This window comes from Jatropha curcas, chromosome 7 (genome assembly GCF_041381405.1).
Source record: "Jatropha curcas cultivar XTBG-Jc1 chromosome 7, XTBG_Jcur_1.0, whole genome shotgun sequence".
In the NCBI taxonomy this organism is placed as follows: domain Eukaryota; kingdom Viridiplantae; phylum Streptophyta; class Magnoliopsida; order Malpighiales; family Euphorbiaceae; genus Jatropha; species Jatropha curcas.
The window spans coordinates 24778719-24797486 of record NC_143157.1 but is presented as its reverse complement, the minus strand read 5'-3'; the positions used below and the strand labels follow the sequence as shown (position 1 = coordinate 24797486).

Sequence of the window (18768 nt, the reverse complement as noted above, 5' to 3'; positions counted from 1 at the left end):
GTTAAGATGGAGAAGAAGGCCATATGTTAAAAATGGAAAAACATTAAAAAGAATGGTTGCCAAGATTATAAATGGAAAAGCAAAATGAGATTTGGAGGGCCAAACAAAAAGCAAATGTCATTGCCTGCCAGGTGTCCATCAAGTAGCCAACAGTCTTTTTCTTTAATGCAATCACCATGCAAAGTAATGCTAATATTTAAGGAGAAAGGTCACCAAATTAGTGTTTTAACATATACCTATCAATGGAGAGAGATATTTCCTACTAATTTACTAAAACACCTCTATGTCCAAAAAATATGCCATCATCATTAATTTGACTTTATATTTTATAGAATATTATGATTAATATATCATTTTATTTTTGAAAGTATCTCATTTTTTAAGTTTTTTTATGAAAAATTACTTTCAAAAAAAAAAATTGATTTATCATGTTTAGAGGCCGGTGAAAGTTTTCCATAGTAGTGACAGAACCAGAAATTAAAGTTACAGAAGGCTTAATAAATTTTCAAGAATTAAGGGTGCAAATTTGAAAATATTTGCTATTTTAAAGGATAAAATTGAAAAAAAATCAATAATTTTAATTTTTTAATAGAAGTTTCAATAAAAAGTTTTCCCTTGGTCATTGCATGGAAGTAACATAATTGTGACAATAAATGTTTTTATAAAATTAAAAATATCTTACTTTGTATAAAATATCTAATTTTTCCACCATTTGAGATGAAAAAATACTTTTCATTTATATCGAAAAGTACAGATGGAGCAGTAGACTAAAGCATAATCCATTGATAAATGCATGTATAACTTGACAATAGATCTAAATTCGAATCTTCTTCTCTAATATTAAAAAAAAGAAAAAAAAAGTAGAGACGGAGCATACATGTTCAAGAATTCAAATTTCGTCAACCAAACTCCCCTTATAGTAATTCAACTTTTTGTATATGTGTTATTTATTTATTTATGAGAATTAAAACATTAATTCTGTTAAACCCTCACCCTTATTTATTCTGCTAAACAAGCATATTTCTTTAAATTTATTCTTATGTGTCTTCCAATCAAAATTCATTATTGTAGATCACACATCTACTTCCAATCATTGCCTACCATGTATTTTTTCAGTTTTTGGTTCAACGATTACGCTTGCCATGGTGAGTAGCGGACCCGCCCCAAATAATTAGGGGCCAAAAAATAATTTTATTAATTATGAGTAGTAAACTAAAATTTTTAATTTGAGGGATCACAGCTCCCTTAAAACCCTCTTGATCCGTCCCGGGTCATGATTTGGTTCGATAGTTACCTAATATCATCAAGGCAGAAAATTAAATGCAATCTTAATTTTGGAGAAGCTGCAATTTTTTTTCCTTTTCTCAAGAACAAACACAATACTCCGTATTTAAATTTTAATATAACTATTTACGTTTCTTAACGCATGTATTTAATAATTTATTTCGCTTAATTTCAATTCTGGCTTCGCCCTGAATTGCTGTATCGGTTATCTTTTAATTATTAGAATATATATATGGAGTTTGAGTATAAGTGAGTATGACTAAAAAGTGATAGAGCAGATGAATAATGTAATGTCTGAAAACTAATCCTTCAAGAAACGAATGAGAGCAGCTTTGTAGGGCATGCTTCATGTGGGCAAGACAGAGATATATGTGTGTGTATGGGACTTGTTTGGGTGCATTGAACCTGCCAAATTCCCTCACATGGCTTTTGTAACTATTAGATTAAAGTAATTATTTACTTTTGTTTTTGATTACCAAAAGTTTAACAAAAAGTTAATGACTAATTACTCCTTTAATGCTCTAACATTTTAGGCCCTAAGCCCTGGTGGAATTGGGACTATAGAAATTGCAAGCCCGTGAATCTATGTAATGCAACTTTTGAAAATAATAATAAAAAATATGTTAAAAAGAATAGCTTTTTTGACTAAATAATAGTAATTAAAAATCTCTTAACTTTTGAAATTTATTGAACTAATTTACCTTTGAAATTTTGTGAAATAATCTTTGACTTCCATGCAACTAACAGTATTTTTTATTTAAATTCACTCCATTAAAAAAATTAAAATTCAATTTCATAAAATAAATTCCATGAAATTAGTTACAACTAATTTAAATTTTACAAATTAATTTTATAAAATGAAGACGTTATTTTTTGAACTAACATATTTAAAAGATGATGATAATATTTAATATTCAAATAAACCAAATTAACATAATAGTTAAATAATTTTCAAAAGGTGGATGCAATGATGATATTAAACTCCATTAGTTGAAAAAGAATACGAAAATCATAAATTAGCTTTTCATTTATTTACTATTGTTATGTCTGGACAACTATATTAATATTTTTATATATTTGAGACACAAATAAATTTTTTTAACAAATTGATACACTGAATTTATAATTAGATAAATATTTACTTCAACGTGTAACGGTATAACTGTATGAGCACATGAAATAAAGGGCGCTAATTACTTGGGTCGTTTATATATTCATCCACTCGGGCTTGGGCAAGGCCCTCACTTGTTAGATTAGACGTTCGTTTATTCTGAAGGAAATGCCAGCTTCCTAGAACGACTGAACGCTTTAATTGAATGGCCAGATGATTGAAATCTCCACTTTTCTGTTTTTCAAGCATTTGCTATCCCTGTACTAAACGACAGACCGCATTTCGTTCACGCCAAAAGACAAAATAATAATATACCATCGCTTTCTTTATCTAATTCGAAAAATTAGTGAGTTAAACATTTCTATTGGCACAAAAACGAATAAAATGCAGTGACAAAATAAATAAAAACAAAAGAGACAAAACAAAAACAATTATGTAGTCTAGACCTTAATTTATGACCATGTTAGAGTGAATGGAGTTGAAATTTTGAACAAATGAGTGTTGGGATGAATAATTTAATTCATTTTTAAAGTCGATTGTTCGATCTTTATAAATAAATCAAATACTTATCTTTATAGATAAAATAAATATACGTTCGGAGCGATTTACCTCTTGGTTGGCCTGACCCTTTGTGTGCAGAATTTCATCCTAACTCAATAGGTTGATATACTTGTGATTAATTATAATATATATATAAATGAGGGAGGAATAATGTGATTACATATATCACTTTTAATAAAATTTAAAATGTTCTAAAATACCTTTAATGATGACCAATTAAAAACTTACAGTTTATTAATTGATTGGATATAATTTATTTTTAAATTTATTTTTTCGTAAATATATATGATAATGAGATATTTGAAAATTTTTATATTTTATTTTTAAAATTTATTATTTATTTAATTTAATTTTGATTATAATTTAAAGTATTTTATTTAGGAGGGAGATAAAACTAGAAAAAATATATTTTTTATTAATATTCTTTTTTATGTTTGTGTGATTTGATTGGATATGTTTTTAAAAATAAATTTTTAAATGGAATAAAATTTTGAATATAAATTTTTAAAATTATATTACTTATAAATATTATGTTTTTTTTTTTTTTTGCAGTTCTTTTGATGGAAAAAATAATAAATGATAAAATGGTGTATATGAAAATATTTAATTCATTTTTCCCTTCACTTTATTTTTCTTATAGACAATTATCTAAGATAAAAAATAGTTACCTAATATTGTTCTTTTTTTATCATAAAAAATATGTGATATTTTTCTTTTATAATACTCTTAGAAATAATTGGATTATGACAATAAAGGTAAAAAAATCTTATACAATAATAAGAATAATGAATATTTAATTGATCTAATAGTTTATGTGAAATTTGATATTTCTTTTAATCTTCTCTTGAATATATTTATGTTATATATGTATATATATATATATATATATATATATATATATACACAAACACACACGTTTAAACCGTTTATCGCATATCAGATGTGTAAGAATAGAGAGAGAAGGAAAATGATAAATAATAAGTAGAAATGAATTATACAATATACTTTGTCAATTTTACACTTAGATGAATATATATATGAATATGTTCAAAAATATTATTATTAGATTAATTAATTAAATATTATATTAATTAATGGTCTAAGATTTCTTTAAAAAAAGAGAACTTATATCCCTTTGCAATTTTAGGGATGTTTTCTAATTTTAAAGATATTAAAACATCGAGTAAAACTGATTTATGTTGGTTTTTAGTTTGCTTGGATAAACTGAATTTTTTATTCGATTTTTATTTTTTGTAAAAGGCATAAATTGATTAACCTAAAAGTGCATGTAAAACCGATTGAACTAATTAGATTTTGAACTATATTAATTTGAGGTTGTTTTCATTTTGAAAATTCACTTTAATTTTGTTTTAATTTGGTGTGGTTTCAATTAAGGTTATCGTGTAGCCCACCTATCTATAATTGGTTTCAAAAATTATCCCTCATTTTATTAAGTAAAACCAATTGATTAAAGATTGTGAAACAAAATTTCTTTACAATATCATATATAATGATTTTCTTATTTGGCCAAACATGTAAAAAATTAAAATTTTTATAATTATTCCTAAATTTTATGAAATATTAACAATTTGATTATATTTGAATTGATTTTTTTAAAATTGATAAATTTTATAAATAAATTTTAAACTTAAAAGCTATATAAATTATTAAAATCAATAATTTTAAATATAAATTGTCTAAACTTAATTAGATTTAACTTGATTAAAATATTTAATGTATTTTTAACTATTTATACATCCACAATAAAAATGTGAAATTCTAACGTTAAAAAGATATACACAATATAAGAGAGAAATTATAATGAGTAGTTAACATTGTATATGAAAATAAATAAGTATAAACTACGAGTATTAAACGAGCAATAGAAACGTGCAATGCACGTCATAAAATAAACTGGCATATATTTTTAAATATTTAATTAAATTTTTATTATAATTTAAAACATTCTATTTAGAAGAGAATTAAAAAGGAAAAAAATAAATTATTTTATAATATTATTTTTTTCTTTATATTTATATAAGTTGATTGGATATATTTTTTAGAAAATAAACTTTCAAATAGAATATATATAATTAAGCCTTTCAAATTTCAAATTTTTATTTTTAAAATTTATTTTTAAATAAATTGAACATATGTGTGTATGGGACGGCGCATAGTTAAAAATTTTAATTTTAAAAAAATATATAATATTTTATTATTATATCTATCTAACTATAAAAGTGAAAATGAGTGAAAATGAGGGTAGAATAATGAAATTGCTGATATTATTTTTGTAAATTTTAAGATATTCTAGAATAAACTTTGTCATAGTGAATTAAAAAATTTTAACATAAATATATATATAATACTCTATAATTTGATTTGATGTTTTGTTTGAAATTTTTTAATAGATAAATACATATACATATAGATGATTAAACATTTAAAAATTTAAAAATTTTACTATTATTTTCTTATTATGTCTAATTATATTTTATTTCATTGTATTATTATATAAATTATTAATTATAATTTAATAATTTTAATAATTTATTATTATTATTATGTATTATTTTGTTTTTATTTATTATTATTGTCATTTATTTTCAATATTATTATTTTAAATGAATATGTATAAATATGTGGCATTTGAAAATTTTTATTTTTTTGAATTTGTTTTAAGAATTATATCTAAATAATTAAGATTTTAATTTCAAAAGAGTATGATTAAATTTCTTTAATTACAAATTGCACTCTACTTTTGTTAGCTAAAAAATAAGATAAAAACTATTATTTTTAAATATCTCGAATTTTATTAATTATATTGATATCTTATTTAATTCAAATCATATTCTTTCTATTAAAAAATATAATTTTATTAATAAATTTTTTAAATGATTTCATAATTTTGATTGGATAAAAAATAAAAATAAAAATTATTATTATTTATAAATATTTATTTTGATTTATTATATCAGTTTCTTACTTGATTGTTAAAGTATATTTATGTACTAAAATATATTATAGTGAAAGTTATTAACAACACATGTAAGTTAATTGTAAAATGTAAAATAAAAGTTATATGATGATTTTTATAAATCAATTTGGTAGTTAAACAAAAAAATAAAACAACAAACGTATAATAAAAACTATATGAATCAGTATATTGAAGATAATATAAATAACATATTACTTATTTAAATTGCTATTTTAAAGTGATAAACAAATATATCAATTTTTTTAGTGAAATATTATAGTTCAAGACATATAATTAAAAAAATTACGATATATATATTCTAATCTAAATAAAAATTTATATTTAATTATATAAATAGAAAAGCTAAACGAGTATAAAAAATCAGCATATAGTTACGAGTATAGTCAACGTGCATCGTACGTCATAAAAAGAACTAGTACTATATATAAAAGTGGAAATGAGGAGGGAATAATCAGATTGCCGATATTGTCATCATGAACTTTAAGATATCCTAAAATAAAATTGGTTTTAACCAATTAAAAATTTTTAATTTAAAAATATATATAATATTTCTATAATTTGATTGGATTTTTTTTTTGACTTTTTTTAATAGATAAATAAATATAGATAAGTAAGCGTTTCAAAATTTTAAAATTTTACTATTATTATCTTATCGTGTCTAATTATATTTTATTTCATTATATTATGTAAATTATTAATAATAATTTAATATTTTTAATAATTTATTAATATTAATATTGTTATTATTCATAATTTAGCTTCAACATTATTATTTTAAATAAAATATGTAAATGGAGCATTTGAAAATTTTTATATTTTTTTGAATTTATTTTAAATAAATATATCTAGATAATTCATATTTGATTTAAAAATGTATGGTTAAATTTAATTACAAATTACACTCTAATTTGGTTAGCCAAAAAATAAGATAAAAAATTATTATTTTTAAATATTCCTAATTAAATTTGTTTTATTGATATCTTATATAATTCAATCCTATTTCCATTAAAGAATATAATTTTATTAATGATTTTTTAAAATGCTTTCATGATTTTGATTGGCTAAAAAAATAAAAAAATTATAATTATTTATAAATATTTAATTTGATTTATTAGATGGCTTTCTTATTCTATTGTTAACGTATATTTATTTACTACAAGAGATTATAATGAAAGTTATTACCAAAACATGTAAATTGATTATAAAATGTATAATAGAAGCTATTTGATGATTTTTACAAATCATTCGGTTTTTGCTTAAAAAAGAAGATGAAAACAATTAACGTGTAATAAAAACGGTATTAATTAATACGTTGACATATAACCAAAAAAATATTTACTATATATATAAAATGTAATATAATTTAACCATTCAATTTAAATAAAAATTTATACTTTCATATTATATAAATAAAAAATTAAATGAGTATAAATATATAATGAACATAGTTAATATACAACCGACTTTGTAAAATAATAAAAATATTGCAAAATAAATCCTTCGTCTCAAAGCAATTGCATGGCAAGGATTTTTATTTCATCTAACGTTTAATTCACTTACTAATTAATTATTCGCTAAGAAATATTTTTATTAATATTATACAAATAATATTTATTTATGGTGCATGGACATGGAGTATCAAAAAGTCTACTTTAAAAAAAAAAAATTCAGATGACAGCTTGGAGTGAGATTTAGTTTGAAAATGAACATGTGAACGACAGAACAGCATCCACCGACGAGTCGTTCATATATAAACGATTTAATTTTAAATGGAATCGCAGGCTGTGTGAACGCATCATCAATAGTTCTTAAATTCGATTGTCTCTGACGTGGCAGTTCCCAACATCGCCACGTCTATACATATTAGCCTGAAAACGGTGTCCAATTCTGTAGCCATCTTTTTCAGTTTTCCTTTTTCCCTTCCGAATCGGTGACTGCCAGAGAGATTTATACAATACAAGAGTGCTAATAATTTATATTCTTTCGAAATCAAAGATCGAAGGAGGCTCTCTACCACATTCATAGAAATCAAAGTGTATGTAAGCTTTGCTTCTCCTCCTTCATTGGCACATTCATTGATTCCGATAATTTTTTCGCGTTTCAGATATGCTTAAGATTAATTTTCTTGTAAATTGGAGTAGACAATACAACGGAAGAGAAGATTAAGTAATAGCAATGCAGAAGGAGCATAATACTTCCAGTGCACCATCGACACCTAGAATTCGCCATCGTAAGCGTTCAAGTGATGTGAGTCTACTACTCCTTTCTTTTCCTTTCTTTTTTGGTACTTTATAGTCTCTGCCTATATTTATTCGCAGGTGAACTGAATTTGGATTGGTAGTTTAATAGTTTTCTTAAATTTGTATTGAATGATAAAAATGTTACGGAATTTCTCATTAATGAAATTTGCGTTAAACTTGAGTATTTGATAACTTAATTAGGTCCCCTAATATAGAGAATCCAAGTTGGATATGAGTTTTTAGTGTGTTTTAGCATATTTGCACAAATGGGTTTTATTTACATTTATATTTGTTGGAAAAGTTTGAACGTTTTATACTTCTGCTTTGGTGACAGATTCCTCATGAGATAAACAAATTGAATGGAGAGCATTTACTCATTAATGACCAAAATAAATACAAATCAATGTGGATTCGAGCACATTCGTCTTTATGGATGCTTGGAGGCTTTCTGTTGATTCTTTACTTGGGGCATATTTACATTTGGGCTGCTGTAGTTGTGATCCAAATTTTTATGACACAGGAGCTCTTCAATCTACTCAGAAGAGCTCACGAGGATAGGCGCCTTCCTGGGTTTAGGCTTTTGAATTGGTAGGGACAATAATAGTTTTGCTTGTGAAAAATATAAGGTTTGAAATATATCATATGATTTTGCAGGTATTTCTTTTTCACAGCAATGCTTTTCGTCTATGGCCGCATCATCAGTCAACGACTTGTGAACATTGTATCTTCAGATAAATACTTCTATAGGATTGTGAGTGGTATAGTGAAGTATCAGATGGCCATTTGCTACTTCTTGTACATTGCAGGTTTGACAACAAGAACTATTCAAGAATTTGTTAATGTCATTTTATGATTATCTTAACTTTAATCTCCTTTTGCCATTATTGGCATTGCAATGCTGATCAAATAAATGGTTTTATGCAGGTTTTGTGTGGTTCATTCTTACACTGAAGAAGAAGATGTACAAGTATCAATTTGGTCAATATGCTTGGACGCACATGATTCTCATTGTAGTGTTTACTCAGTCTGCTTTTACTGTAGCCAACATTTTCGAAGGGATCTTTTGGTAAGATCTTCCAAAACATTTCTTCATTGTCAGGTTTATCTGTTTAGTATCAATTTAATCAAATAAAAAGATATCTTTGTTACTCTCCTTCTGATTTGTCTGTGATTAACTCATGCATTGCTTTTACAATGTTAATTCGTTCTTTTCTTCTATTTATTCACTCATTATTATTGTTATATATATGCATGCAGGTTTCTTCTCCCAGCATCGCTCATTGCCATCAATGATGTTGCTGCTTATTTCTTTGGTTTCTTTTTTGGGAAAACGCCTTTGATAAAGTTATCTCCAAAGAAAACATGGGAGGGTTTTATTGGAGCATCAGTTGCAACTATGATCTCAGCCTTTGTGGTAATTAAGCTTCTCTCATTCCCATTGATTACACTGTTATATAGAATTAGTTTGTCTTGAATGTCACAAGAATAATTAACTCTTGGAATTCTTTGAAATTCTTTTTCTTCCTGTTCGATTTATTTTGATCACCTGTACAATTATGTTGTGAGAGAACAGAAAAAAATTGAAAGTATGTGTATTCATCCCATGATATTATTGATTTTCTACTGCCTGTTATTCAGTTAGCAAACATCTTGGGACGTTTCCAGTGGCTGACGTGTCCAAGAAAGGTAATTCTATTGTCAAAGTGCAAATGCACGTGTTTTATGAAATTTGCGTATGTTATTTCATCTGTTCTCATGTGAAGGGAACACCTGCAGGACTTATCAACAGGGTGGCTTCAGTGTGATCCTGGCCCACTATTTAAACCAGAGTATTATTCCTTACCAGGATGGATGTCTAATTGGGTGAGTTTAATTTCAAGAATTGAAGTTTTTTGTTTTTTTGAACAAATGTAGTTGAGTGTCTGGATTGAATATTTTATGCCCCTGATAAGTCATCGTTAGTGTGCAGATTTATATTTTCAAAAGTATTGAATTCAATAATAATCTTGCCTCTCAACATGGCTTGTACAAATGACACAATTTGAAACAATTTGGTTTAATTGAGCTACATTTGAAAGAGTTTATTGCTCATCTTGGCATTTTAGTGTAGTTTTCATCTGAAAACCTTACAATATATATATTTTTTCAATCCAGCAAAACTTATGATGCCATCTTGATGAGTGTAAAGGTCAAATGAATTCATAGTCCATCGAAGAACTAAAGATAGTTCAATATTAGATTTCTTGTTTAAAATTCTGCCATTAAATACTGCAAGATATATCTTTGCTTTGTTCAAAGTTCAAGGTTAATGCTTGGTTTCTTCTGTGGTTTAAGTATGTGATTACCTATGATGTCCATCTCCTAGCATTTATTGTTGAATACAAAGTGCAAATTGTGTCAATGTTTATAGTTTCCCAGGAAAGAGATATCAATTTTGCCGGTGCAATGGCATGCTTTGTGCTTGGGTTTATTTGCATCGATAATTGCACCTTTTGGAGGCTTTTTCGCTAGTGGCTTCAAGAGAGCTTTTAAGATCAAGGTAATGCTGTTGAATTCTTTCAGCTGCTTAAAAGTTTATATGGATTATTCTGTAAATTTTCCAATTTCTAATATTTTTTATTTCCTCCCCTTCTCCCCTCTCCCAACTATTACAGGATTTTGGGGATAGCATACCCGGACATGGTGGATTTACCGATAGAATGGACTGTCAAGTAAGTTGTGAATATACACACAATATCATAATACTAATTTCAATATTTGACCCTTTTTGTGATTTCTTTGCATGCTAAATATGTTTATTAGCAAAAGAGTATAAATTACCTAATTGGCATAACGCACAGATGATAATGGCCGTTTTCGCATACATATATCATCAGTCATTTGTTATTCCACGAGACTATTCAGTTGAGATGATTTTGGACCAGGTATGTATTTTATCTCAAACTTGTCAAGGGAAAATACCAAATCAAGGGCATGAATAATTTCTCATTTTTTCTTGTGCAGATAATGGCAAGCCTTACATTGGAGGAGCAGCAAATATTGTTTAGGAAACTGGGGCAGATATTCCAAGAGAGACAATTAAGGCTACATTGAAGTTTTGTAGATGTTTGCTTGTTTGTTTATTATCCAGGTTTTGCTTAAAACAGGTGATTGGAAGAGGAAGGTTTATGTAAAGTGCATCTCTCTTCTTCAATTTTGATTATTTTTGTTTGTTACTGAGAGATTATTTCATGTATGTAACCTGCATATCAGTTGGCTCAGCTTGAAATTGTTTCCTTTTTAGGAAGTTCAAATTTGAATTCTTTGGATTATAAGAGTTTTTACCAAATTGGTGAGCCAACTCTGTTGTGTTATCCTTAATATTCTTTCGGTCCATTGAGTTGTTTAATGAATTTGAAAAAAGAAAAAGCACATTGCAGTTGTGTATTAACAGTGCTATTAAGGGATCTGTTTCATACAATATTTATTTCAGTAGCAGCAAAATTTTTTGAACTGCGCAATCCTCTATAATGCAATTCCTGCTTATTAACTCTTTCCAAGCATGCAGAAAAAAATTTCTCACTTGGTTATATACTGAATCTCCGCATGCTCTTTCAACCATTCAAGAACTTTTGCTCCCTCTAGTATCTCTTGTACCTGTTCAGCACATAAAAATGAACTTATCATTAACAGTATTATGTCTACCACCTACTCAACAGTGGAGTCAGTTTTGATCAGACTGTCCCAGAAATGAAAATGGTGCTATTGAAACTACAGCGACCACTGGCTTTTTTGAAACTGGAATCATACAAGTATGAACTCTGTCCTCATCGATGGAAGTAGAACTCAGAAAAAGATGGAGTTAACTGTTCAAACTCATGAGAGGGTGCAGAGATTGGGTAATTATACTAACCTGGTCCCTCACTCTCTCTTCATCATATTCTTGTTTGTGACGTTTGAATTCGGAAATTGAATTCTCAACTTCTTTCACAAGATCATCTGTTGAAAACTGTATCATAATGAACATGCATTCATTATTTCAATTCAATGACAAGTTAATCTGACTTTTCTTTTTAAATTTACGTAGAACAGCTCAAAGTTGAGGTTAAAAGCTTCTCATATATCAAATAATGTAACAAGAAAACAGCGACCTGCATACCTCTAAATTTTCACGTTTGAATATGTCTCCAACTGCTAGATTTTGTTTTATCACCTTTGTTATGTTCTGCTTCTGGTTCTCTAGGTACTCATTAACTGCCTTTGGACTAGACAGAGAAGCTAATTGCTCTTCATTTAATTTCATTTTTGCCTGCAATTATGCTATGCAATGAGAACTGATGGAGTACGCTGATACAGAAGTGCATGTGAACATAGAATAAATTCTAAATTAAAAATAAAAAATTTGCTGTTCATAAGAACCAACCTGTACTTCAAGAAGTTTGGCTCCATAAAATTGCCGACCTTGTTCCTCAAACAAGGATCTAGGTATATCAATCTCCACCATCTAAATAAATAAGATGAAAGATATAACAACGTGATGAGTCAAATGCAAAGAGTATAATCAACCCACGGAGTAAACCAACAGCACATACAGCACGTTGATATCATGGTCAAAGACATCAAGAGATCAACCAAATCAGGAAATTGCTACTTCAGAACATAAATTAACCTTGTGAAGTTGGTCGAGAATTGCATTATCAGTTGCTTGGTCTCTTGCTGTTCGCTCCACCTCTTGGCATTTCTGTAACAATGATTCCTTGACCTACAGATATGCAAAGCGTTTCCTATTGAAGAGTTGATCAAATACGACTCAAATCCAGAACATTTCTAAGGTCCTACGTGAGTGTTACCTGCTGTAAGGTAGTGCATCCAGGAAGAAGTTTGTCTGCAAGGGAGTCATCCAACTCGGGCATATCTCTATAAAATAATTCTTTGCATTCAACCTGAAAAGGGCAAAGACAATAATAAAGAGGTGGAGCGAACAGAAGAAACTTATTATCTATACATGTCTTTGTTCTTCTACTCTACTTTCGAATTAAGAGGAGGACTTCTTCACAACAGTAGGGAACTCACAGTAAATTGAGCTTGAACACCGCGAAGATTTTCTTGGTTCCATGATTCAGGAAACACAAGTGGGAAAGACTTTGTTTCACCTCGTTGCATTCCAATTATTGAATCGAGGAAACCAGGAAGTACTTTGTCACCATCCTCTGTATCAAAATGAAATCCTGCAAAAAAAATGGTGTTGAAATAACAATAATCAGCAACTGGGACTTGGGGAAATAATTTAATAAGGAACATGCTTCAGTGGAGGAAAAATTGAAAAAACATAAAAGTTCAGTCGAAGTCACAATTGTGGCCAATTAATTAGAAATACTTTTCAACAATCAAAATGAATAGCAGACAATTAAAAGGGGCCAGAGGGAATACATTCCATTCATTTTCAACAATTAGAATATGAATAGTCATGAATCATGCTTTACTCTTAATATCGCATTGATTCTAGGCATGAAATCTTTTCAGGAAGTCCAATATAATCAAATATAATAATGACTGAGAACACAGGATTAAGCACATATATGCAAACCTTTACTCTCTGCATCTGGAATATTAATACTCGAATTATCTTCATCAACTTTCGTTGCTGAAATATCAAGCACTGCAACATCACCTATCTGTGGAAGTTTTAACATGAATTACAAACGGAGTACGATAAATAGGAACAGTTCTAATGAAATGCTACCTTCTAAGCTCTAAATTCTTGTATAAATATTAGATTGCTGAAGAAATGGTTTTAATAAAATACAGCCATTCTAATGAGCAAGTTGTAAAATAAAAGTAGATTGGTGATAAAATATAAGTACCAATATGAAATGTGAAACAAACATAAAAACACAAAATAGTTAATGCCATCTTATTAATGTGAAGCACAGTAATGATGCATTTTTGAAAATCAGAAATTCTATAAATTCATACAATGAAAGCATATTCAGAAAAGGTTTAATGATATTAGGCTAATGACCCAAAAAAAATTCAAAAATTACTATTATAACCAAACTTTCAAAGAAAAAAAATTTTACCCGTTCGATCAACCCTGTACCGTCATTTTTTGCATTAAGGAGAGATCGATGGAGAGTTATTGTAGAATTGAATTTGGAGAGAACAGATTTAGAAAAATAATAGATATGATAGATTGTATTTCATTTCATTTATGGTCAAATTGGTACGATTGCAACAAACCTTATGGTGAAATAGTGTATTTTAGAAGGTTTCTGTGTGATTGTAAACATCATCGAAAGGTATTGATTTTTTTGGTTAACGCATTGTAAAGGTAACCCTCTCCCTGAATGTGTGTTTGCTGGTTATCTATCAATCACAGCATGACTTCACATAGTTAATTCAAATTTCCCCAAATACAAGTTTTTTCATAAAATTACTCCAGCTGATTTATTCCCAAGGAATGACCTTTTCCAACAAAACATTGAACGTGAAAGTGAAATGCAAAAACGAAGACCAACTAAAGCTTTTACCTGCAGTCCTCTGTCAGTTACAATTCTCATTGCGCCAAGGGACTTTTGACGACGCCTTAATTCTTTTTCAGAAGCTGTCTGAGCATCTACATCACTGTCAATTTCAACAACAATCTTCAGAATTTTGTACGCATTCTCAGGGATCCATTTGACTTCAGGTGCCACATCCACAATAATATCATATCTGGACCACAAGTCTTCTCAGTAAGCAGATTAAAGATTTGTACAAACTTCAACCAAAAGATAGACTCGATCCAATTCCATAAACAATGCCCTTTACTTCAACCACAATAACAGAAGTTAGGGATGCCTGAGAGCTAAGCTGTATGCAAGTTTTAAATCTCCCAGAAGCAGAAATACAATGGAAAAGGACGTAGAAGATGCACATGTGACAAACCTGAGAGTATTGAGTGAAGAATAGGCCTTCTCCATGTCAGAGAATTTAGTTACAATGCGGATGGAGTCTCTCAAAGCCCTTCCAGTCACCTAAAGAACAAAAAAATATAAAAATGAAAATAAAAATACATAAAGGCAATCATTCTCCAATAAAAGGACACTGAATAAAACATACAGCAAAGCAATTGGATTTTAGCTGCATTATGTTTTTTTTTTTTTTTTTTCTTGCAGGCAAGAACATTATGGATAGAAAGAAAATTTTGTTTAAACTTCAAAGGCAATGTTATGTTTTTTCAGGACAATTCCCAACTCCAAAGGCAATTTACAAAAAAGATCATTAACTATTCTGGAATTTTACTGAGATAAGCACACTTTGAATCTTTTGCTAATAAGTTATGCATGGGACCATCTTTATATTTCATCAAAAGAATGAGAAAATTGATTAATACTACAATAACTTGAATGTACCGAAGACATGGCATGTGGAAGTGTCCTCTTCAAAACAGATTCAATTGTAGCCTTCTGAACATTTTCCTTTCCAACATAACTTAGAAGAATACTTTCTGGAACATTCTTTCCAGGACGAAAACCCGGTACCTGTACACCAAACCAGTTTGTAAGAACCATTGTTCACTTTTCACAAGCTAACTAGCATGAACAACTACACACATTCTTAAATTGGAACTGCCAACAATGAAAACTAACTGGTGCCATTCTTCAGCACAAAAAATAAAAATTTTAATGGGAGAGAATTGAGTGGTCAACATGGTATAACACCACTAACAATTCAACAACAACAACAAAAAAAAAAAGTTGTGGTCACCCAGAATTAGATTTAGCTTTTACGTAGGAAGTGTTCTTCAAAATTGGAAACTTATATAGCTATATAAATCTCTACTTGAGCTGAAAAATTGAATTGGATAAGCAAAAACTACTACTCTTTCAATTTGAATTTTCTTGTATATAGAGCTACAACGTACTAACCCAGAATAAACAAGAAAAAGACAGAATAGCAAGGCGTAGAAGCAAGAACCTACCCTAGCTTGCTTCATGAACTCATTCATGACCCTGCTGTAACAATCATCGCATACAGCTTCTGGGACTTCTACAGTCAACCTCAACTGCAAAAAGATAGAAACTTTCAAAATTAAACATACATTACTCATAATTAAGACTGCAATTACCAACACAGACAATACAAATTACACACTTAACAAACAAAAAGAAAAAAGTGACTCACTCTTGAATTGGGCTCCACGGTCTCTGTGACTCTAATATCAGCTGGAAGCCGGTCTTTCTCAGACTCAACAGCAACAGAAGAAGAAGATGATGAAGCTGCGGATTTACGAGCACACTGAGGGAAGGCTGGACAATGGCTTTGACGCCAAAGTGGAGTCAATTTGTAAGAATTGAAGGGATTCTTGCTCTTGTTTTTGTTGACTTGGAGAAATTGGTTGTTTAAGGTAGCAGAAACAGAAAATTTACCAAGAAACTGAGGGATTTGTTGATTCCAATTTAGAATAGCTCTTGACCTTATACACAGCTCCATGCTAGTTCTAGTAACAAGTAGCTAGAGTATTAGATGGATATGGTTGAATTTGTTAAGAATCTACAAATATATCTTTCACGATATAACATTAAACGGTTGTCGTTTTGGGTAAACAGACAAGAAAGATGGCGCGATATAGAAACGACATCGCTGCGCAACATCTGCCCTTCTACGGTATTTAATGAAAGCTAAAGCTCTAAGCTTTTCAGATATTTCTTTGACCTTTACCTCTTAGCTAATTCGCTGTCGACGAAAACCCGGCACCGACAAAAGTCACCCCCGTAAAGCCGATATTTCGGTTTCGCGGGGTGAGCAAGACGAGAAAATGGAAGGAGTGGGGTCTCGACTGGGCCGTGCCTCGTCTCGTTACGGGCCATCGGCTACGGCCACTGTCTTTAACGGCCCGGTGAGGAAGTGGAAGAAGAAGTGGGTTCATGTGTCTCCTCCATCTTCTACCGTCAGCCACCACAACTCCAACTCCCACTCCCAGTCCAATGGCCACGCCAACAACACCACCAACTCTCGTCTCCTTCTTTGTCGGTGGACCCCTCTCTCCCCCGCCGATGCCACCTCCGAGGAGCCTCCCAAACGCAAGTTCCGTTATACTCCAGTATCCTCTCTCTCTCTCTCTCTCTCTCTCTTTCATGTTAATTTCTTTTGTTGATTTAATTTTGAAGTGTGTAACTAGGGTTTAACTTTTGCTTAGCTTCCATGTTGTGGTTATTAGTGATTTTAGCTTTGCTAATTCAACAATGAAAGGTTTACACATAATACTGATTTTGATTACAGAATGAGAATAGAATTTGAGATATTGTTCATTTTGTAGAAATGAGTTGCTGAATACATTTTGAATGAACCTTTTTTTTTTTTTTTTTTTTCCTTTCTTTAATTGAGCATTATTTGATTGCTTTTATGCTTTAAGATTGTGGTACTAGAAGAAGAACAGAGAAAGGCAGCTAAACAGGTTGATCATGAAGCTAAGACAGATGGAACTAACCAATTCACAGCATTGCATCCTTCCAAGAATGATGAACTAAATAATGACACTGCTTTGAAGACAGAAACCCAGGTGAAGAAAAAAAAAAAAAATACTACTAACTGTTTGTGCATCTTATCTGATCTTTGTGCTGTTTCTTTGTTGCCTCGTCGTGCCTGTGATTAGGAGTTGCAGGAGTTTCTATTATATGCTTGTGTAACGAGTTCTCACTATGCTATGAGGCTACTTTCTCTTTTCATATTTATCATTGTAGAAAACTATATGAAATTTAGATGGAATGAAAAGAATAAACTGGTTGTGATTCCATATGTTTCATGAGTAGTATGCATATCTTCTTTGAACTTGCCATAGGTTTCTCTCAATAGGCAAAGATGATCAAATATCTAATCTCTATCTGGGTTATGGATACAAAATCTTAGCTCCATGATGGATGCTGTCGACTTGAAACCATATTCGTTTAATAATAGAATTATTTTTATATTTTCTGGTACAATATCAGCAGAATTATTACAAGAGTTAGTTATCATAGTTGGCATGGTCAATTTTTATCGAGCTTGTCTGTCATAGCAAGCAAGCATAATGAATTTCAACCAAGCATTGTGATAGAATCATTTTCCTTGCCTGTTATCAATCTGGCATCTGGGGAAATTAATGCTCGTGTTACCAAGTTTCAACTATACAAAATTGGAACTAATCCACTTGCCTTGCAGGATTCCAACGTGAGTAATTTGGATTTGGATTTGTGCTTGAAAGGCCATAATGGGGATCCTGATTCTGTTGGCCGGACAAAAGAGAGTCAAGTGAAGAAAGGAGGTCCTGGTGGGCTCTGGACAACTGGTTGACACTAGGCAGCTCCTCAAAGCGGAAGAAGCCAGTTGTTTATCCATCAGTACGCATTCTGGTGGCTATGGCAAATGATATAGTAGTTTCTATTGGTAGAATGAGCAACATTGCTCCACTGTAATTAATTGTAAGCTGTGTCTGCAATTTTTGATGAAAGTTTAGGTTAATTGATGGCATTTGTATATAATGGAAATCCATCTCTATAATCAGTCGTCAACCTGTTTCTCGTATATTTGTATAGGATCACAATCCATTTTCCATCTTCACCCATCGTGTCATA

At 29.7% G+C, this 18768-nt stretch overlaps 3 protein-coding genes across 6 annotated transcripts; 2 read left to right on the top strand and 1 right to left on the bottom strand.

Annotated features, from left to right (window-relative positions):
• Nucleotides 1-7829: 7829 nt before the first annotated feature.
• LOC105633021 (Phosphatidate cytidylyltransferase family protein) lies at nt 7830-11534 on the top strand. Of its 3 annotated transcripts, none has more exons than XM_012215522.4 (12): nt 7830-7989; nt 8096-8201; nt 8529-8782; nt 8849-9000; nt 9119-9260; nt 9452-9608; nt 9833-9880; nt 9971-10057; nt 10605-10733; nt 10849-10905; nt 11035-11118; nt 11198-11534. In XM_012215522.4, exons 2-12 carry the CDS (start codon nt 8130-8132, stop codon nt 11285-11287), a joined length of 1272 nt encoding a protein of 423 aa, XP_012070912.1. In that variant the 5' UTR covers nt 7830-7989; nt 8096-8129; the 3' UTR covers nt 11288-11534. The 3 variants fall into 3 exon arrangements, with proteins under 3 accessions (XP_012070912.1, XP_012070911.1, XP_012070913.1); XM_012215521.4 differs by having other exon boundaries at nt 7832-7989; nt 8059-8201; XM_012215523.4 differs by having other exon boundaries at nt 7836-7993.
• Nucleotides 11535-11586: 52 nt separating this feature from the next.
• On the bottom strand, nt 11587-16701 carry LOC105633022 (trigger factor type chaperone family protein). Of its 2 annotated transcripts, none has more exons than XM_012215524.3 (13): nt 16340-16701; nt 16137-16220; nt 15568-15696; nt 15101-15189; nt 14704-14887; nt 13761-13848; nt 13247-13401; nt 13024-13116; nt 12843-12935; nt 12597-12677; nt 12333-12482; nt 12087-12182; nt 11587-11830 (listed from the first exon to the last, which is right to left on the bottom strand). In XM_012215524.3, the coding sequence occupies exons 1-13, from the start codon at nt 16646-16648 to the stop codon at nt 11753-11755; spliced, it is 1629 nt and encodes a 542-aa protein (XP_012070914.1). In that variant the 5' UTR covers nt 16649-16701; the 3' UTR covers nt 11587-11752. The 2 variants fall into 2 exon arrangements, with proteins under 2 accessions (XP_012070914.1, XP_012070917.1); XM_012215527.3 differs by having other exon boundaries at nt 14704-14797.
• A 149-nt stretch (nt 16702-16850) lies between these two features.
• Nucleotides 16851-18718, top strand: LOC105633020 (uncharacterized). Its single transcript, XM_012215519.4, has 3 exons — nt 16851-17258; nt 17571-17717; nt 18356-18718. Exons 1-3 carry the CDS (start codon nt 16974-16976, stop codon nt 18485-18487), a joined length of 564 nt encoding a protein of 187 aa, XP_012070909.1. The 5' UTR covers nt 16851-16973; the 3' UTR covers nt 18488-18718.
• Nucleotides 18719-18768: the final 50 nt, after the last annotated feature.